The 4,703-nt window shown below is 50.8% G+C and overlaps 1 protein-coding gene across 2 annotated transcripts; it reads right to left on the minus strand.

Moving 5' to 3' along the window:
- Positions 1–2,367: 2,367 nt before the first annotated feature.
- her9 (hairy-related 9) lies at positions 2,368–4,410 on the minus strand. Of its 2 annotated transcripts, none has more exons than XM_035646076.2 (4): positions 4,028–4,410; positions 3,740–3,835; positions 3,535–3,622; positions 2,368–3,402 (listed from the first exon to the last, which is right to left on the minus strand). In XM_035646076.2, exons 1-4 carry the CDS (start codon positions 4,133–4,135, stop codon positions 2,819–2,821), a joined length of 876 nt encoding a protein of 291 aa, XP_035501969.1. In that variant the 5' UTR covers positions 4,136–4,410; the 3' UTR covers positions 2,368–2,818. The 2 variants fall into 2 exon arrangements, with proteins under 2 accessions (XP_035501969.1, XP_035501970.1); XM_035646077.2 differs by having other exon boundaries at positions 2,368–3,399; positions 4,028–4,409.
- Between the last annotated feature and the right edge of the window lie 293 nt (positions 4,411–4,703).

A 4,703-nucleotide genomic window follows, 5' to 3' on the forward strand; every position in this document is an offset into this window, starting at 1 on the left:
TTGCAGTCCTGCATCAAAGGATGAGACACTCACCGTACCTGCTTGTGGGAGAAATTGCATACAAAAAGAACTAAGTGCCGGCTAAAAAAGACCCAATGCAACAAAAGCAGCTGTGAATTTGGAGGGAGAATCCGTGGTAAAGGTTTGGCGGCAACGCTGTGCGCGCGCTCCCCCATTCAGTCGCTAATGAGAATGATAATTTGTGGCTCCTGGGATGACCCCGACCCCCGTCCACAGCCACTGCTCCCAGGGGACACGACGGCCCTGTGTGTCGGAATCCTTTATATCGTTCAGCACAGAGGGACCCCCGCCCGTTTCGTTCCGTACACTTTGTTGATAACCCAAATTTCCTCAATAGTGCATATCCTGCGATATTGGACCTGCAGCCCGCCGAGCGGAGCAGCATCCACATCTGGATACGCAACTTGTCTTCAATGTTCAGCTCAACATAATTGGTGTTATGCATCACAAAACAAGCAGAGCGGAGAGCAGAGCAGAGGGAACTTTATTCTCTCGCTTTCAAACAGCCTTTTATTTTTCCATATTAAAAATAGGATGAACTCAGTCAACTTCTCTTGGGTGTGTGCACTGCTGGATCCCAGTCCCGCCACGATCCCTCATGTTCTCCAGGCTCTGCCTCCGTAGGCGGTCGGTGTGTGTGTGTGTGTGTGTGTGTGCGTGTGTTTGCCTCCTTACCTCCGCAGAGTGGCAGCACGACCTGGCCAGTCAGCGGGGATTTACTGACTGGCACCGGGCCAGGCCACAGGCAAACTAGTTCGCTCGGTTCTCACGACCTCGGCTCCACAAAGGCACCTCCTGAACTATTAACTCAGACACTTGGACAGTATAGAGCCACCACAGAACCCACACGCGGTGTCGTTTGCCTCCTTGCAGCAGGAAGCTGCCTTAACGTCAGTGAGTGGGGTTTTTTTTTTTAGTGTGCCATTTACCTACGGTGTCATCTGTAGGGCACCGGCACCCAGCAAGGCCCGAAAGTGAGAATGCGACTACACGAATTACTAGTCCAACTGTTTTACGAGTTATCAGTGCAAACACACGCAAGGCAAGACAAGTGGGCCAAGTTACAGTAAAGCGTTTCATTAAGAATGTTTTTGGCACTTAGTTTGTCCAAAGAGAGAAAAAAAACACTCTAGGCCATTTTCATCAATATTACAAACTGAATATTTGAATTTAATTTAAACTCTCAGATTGTTTACATTGAATGTACTCGTGGGTCGGGGCCAAGGAACACTTCGAAAATTCCCCCGCTCACTTTTGGCCTGTGCCAGCCGCGCGCACCCACGACGCGCCGAGGGAGTATTAAATGTTGAGGGGTGTTGACCGGCGGTCACCAGGCTGTAACCTAATCCAGAGGGAAGGGGCCCACCGACTGCAAGTGGCTGACACATGGCTAGCGCCACGCCGCCCGACACACAGACACCGCCTGCACTCCCGAACCCCACTCACCGGAGGAAGATAAGTTTACACCAAGGGATAAACACACACGCACACAGGGAGAGAGAGAGAGAGAGAGAGAGAGAGAGAGCTGGGGGCGGGGGTCTTAATACACAGAGAAGTGGGTGAAGCTATGATGGAAAAGGCACCTGACCAGATGTAGGTCAGAGATTGTACTGTATATTATAAATAAAACAACTCTGTTCAATGATCGTGTCAGGGTGTGTGTGTGTGTGTGTGTGTGTGTGTGTGTGTGCGTGTCACATTCAGGCTACAAAAGTTCTACTTGTTGGTGTTTTTGTTCATCTGCCCTGACTTCCGTCAGGTTTCCCCGCCACCAAACCAAGTTCCCTCGTTTTCTCCTTTATGGAGGTGTAGGCCCACTGGGAGTGGAATCGAACAATTGACACACAAAAGGAAGCGAGGATCCTTCCATATTCCCCTTTCACTGAGGCAATCTGTTAGTGACATTAACCCCTGAGCGCATTTCCCAGGCTCATGAATAGGGTTTAAGACTTCTCAAAGCTCCCGCTGCATGCAGGATGAGACTCCTTTCAAACTTTTAATTACCTTTATAGCAATAGAAAAATACACCCCTATTGTTCCCCGAACTACTCTCCCGTGAGCCAGATGCAAGAGCTCCCGCCAAATTGGTGACAAGGTGCATGGCCACTTAAAATTTACTAGATTAACTGATATTGATGTTCATATGAGGAACACAATAAATAAATTTAGGTTTCGTTTTTGGCTTTCAGCACATCTGCATTAGGTCTGTTTAAAAGTGACATTCTCTGAATTATGATGAATAAATCAATGGGAGTTTGACGCATGAAAAGTAACTTTTACGCACAGAATGACCCTTTATTCAAAAGGGCTAAATTGACATGATAGAAACAGGCTGTGGACAAGACGTTCATTTCTGAAGTCATTTATTAAAACAATGGGCCAAAGACCAACTTCGGGTTTTTTCTCTCCTTTTCAACACAAAACAGAAAAGAATATAAAACACAGCTTTGGTATAACAATCCATAACAACTCTGTACAAAACTAAACCTTTTCATAAAAAGTACTTCATAACAAAAAAATCTCCTATAACTCTTCTTCATGTACAGCATTTTATCACCGACATCCAAATGTTGGACTCAGACAATAAATAAGAAAAAGTGCCCTGAAAGGCGACCCCTGTTCCATAAAACGAAACAATGAGAACTATTGGGGGGCATTAAGTGGTTAGAGTTAACATTCCTTAGCGGAAAAAGTCACAGGCTGAACCCCCCGCAACAGTTGTGTGTGTGCAGTCAAATGTCTGAACTGGGAAAAATAATGAAAACTGGATTTCATGCGAGTCTCTTTTCCCTTTGAGCTACCACGGCCGCCACACGGGCTCGCTGCTCTCGGAGCCGGTGCTGACCCCCACCGGGCTGACCGCGTGGGACCCCCCGGAGAAAGACGTCATCCCGTGAACCGGAGATGCCGCAGTCGGCGCCGAGCTGCCGTGCACCGGGCTGGCGTTCACCGCCACTGGCACTCCTGCGTTTGCGTAAAGGGGGATGACGGGGGCCGTGGCGGAGGCGAAGGCCGGGTTGGGGATCAAAAAGGCGAACTGTCCGTCGGAGGCGGGCACCAGCTGGAAGCCGCCGAAAACCTTGGGGGAGACGGCCTCCGCCGGACTGAGTTTAGAGCCCATGGGTGCGCCGCTGATGGGCAGGGTGGACGGCAGCTGCACGTGGAGGGGCTGCGCCAGATGCGCCTGCTGGGACGGGACCTGCTGCGGGTAGTTCATGGACATCATCTGGCCCATGCAGCTGGACAGGTGGCTGAGGAGCCGCGACCTCACCTCCGTGTTCACCCCCTCTGAGGTGGACAGGAAGCGGGTGACCTCGTTCATGCACTCGTTGAATCCCGCTCTGTATTTACCCAGGACGGTGGCGTCCGCTGAGAGCGCTGCTGGTGGAGAGAGAGAGAGAGAGAGAGAGAGAGAGATTGGGGATATTAGTGACGCACTGGTGACTTCTTGACTCCCTCCGCAGAACTTCGTATGATTCCCTGATATCAGTGCTGGTGGTTGAACAGACTTACCGCTCATCTGGACGCGCTGCAGGTTCCTCAAGTGTTTGACCGTCATCTCCAGGATGTCGGCTTTCTCCAACTTGGAGTGTCTGGAGCTCTGCGCGAGACAACACGACGGAGTTGAGCCTATATTCGAGGTTCCTTCAAAACTGATAATAATAATAATGTGCGAGAGAGGGACTCGTTGAAGGCGTCGACACTCGTCTTTACTTACATCTTTCTTAAGTGCGTCCAGGATGAGTGTCTTCAGCTGCCCGAGGCTTTCGTTAATTCTCGCTCTCCGGCGTTTTTCCATGATGGGTTTGGATGACTGCAAAGGAAATAAAACAATTCCACGTAAGTCGCTTGTTCACCTCATCACACACGTCAAACACGCAACTGTCCCGCGTGCAACTTGTTCACCAAATCCCCAACTCTGAGCTGTTCACGAGGCCCAACTTGTTTTCCTTTTTTTTTTTCTTTTTTTTTTTGTGATGTGAAAATGTAAAATTGAAATCCTTACTTTTCTATGCTCGCTTGCATTCTTCGGTTTGTCCGGAGTGTGTGATCCGTTCGCAGGGGCACCGGCGATGGGAGATGCCGTCTGCTTTTCCATAGTGTCAGCTGGCATCGTGGGATCGAACCAAGGGTGGAAAAGTGTAAAATTGTAAATCCCTTCTTTTCTTTTCACCGGAGCTCCGGAAAAAAAACCAAAACCTTCAGAAGTTGCTTCAGAAAGTCACTTTGATGGCCGTCGAGTCACTGTGCGTCTGTTATCGCTGAGCTGTCATCTGACCACGGCGTGCGTGCGTGCGTGCGCGGCGCGCGGGGCTGAGTCTCGGCTTCTGCCGCCGACACACGCCGCCGCGGTACTTATAGACGGCTCGCGTGCTCCCGGTTCGTGTGAAACCCTCTCTGCATTCTTTCCCACACTCGCCTCAGCCAATGGCGGCGCGGACTCACCCATTGGACGCGGGGCAGAGCGCTGATTGGACAACACCCCCGCGGGCCGTCAGTCACGCGCTGCTCAATCAGCCCTGCAGGGACAAACAACAAAGCGGAGCGAGCTGCAGCGGCCGGGCGGGGCTGCGAAGTGATAAGGCGGCGAGGGGGGTGGAGGGGGGGTTTCTAGATGTTTGTTTCCAACTTTGCTTCGAGCTCGTCAAAAATGTTACTCAGCCCGTTGTGTGTGTGTGTGT

Source organism: Scophthalmus maximus, chromosome 3 (genome assembly GCF_022379125.1).
Source record: "Scophthalmus maximus strain ysfricsl-2021 chromosome 3, ASM2237912v1, whole genome shotgun sequence".
NCBI classification, from domain to species: Eukaryota; Metazoa; Chordata; class Actinopteri; order Pleuronectiformes; family Scophthalmidae; genus Scophthalmus; species Scophthalmus maximus.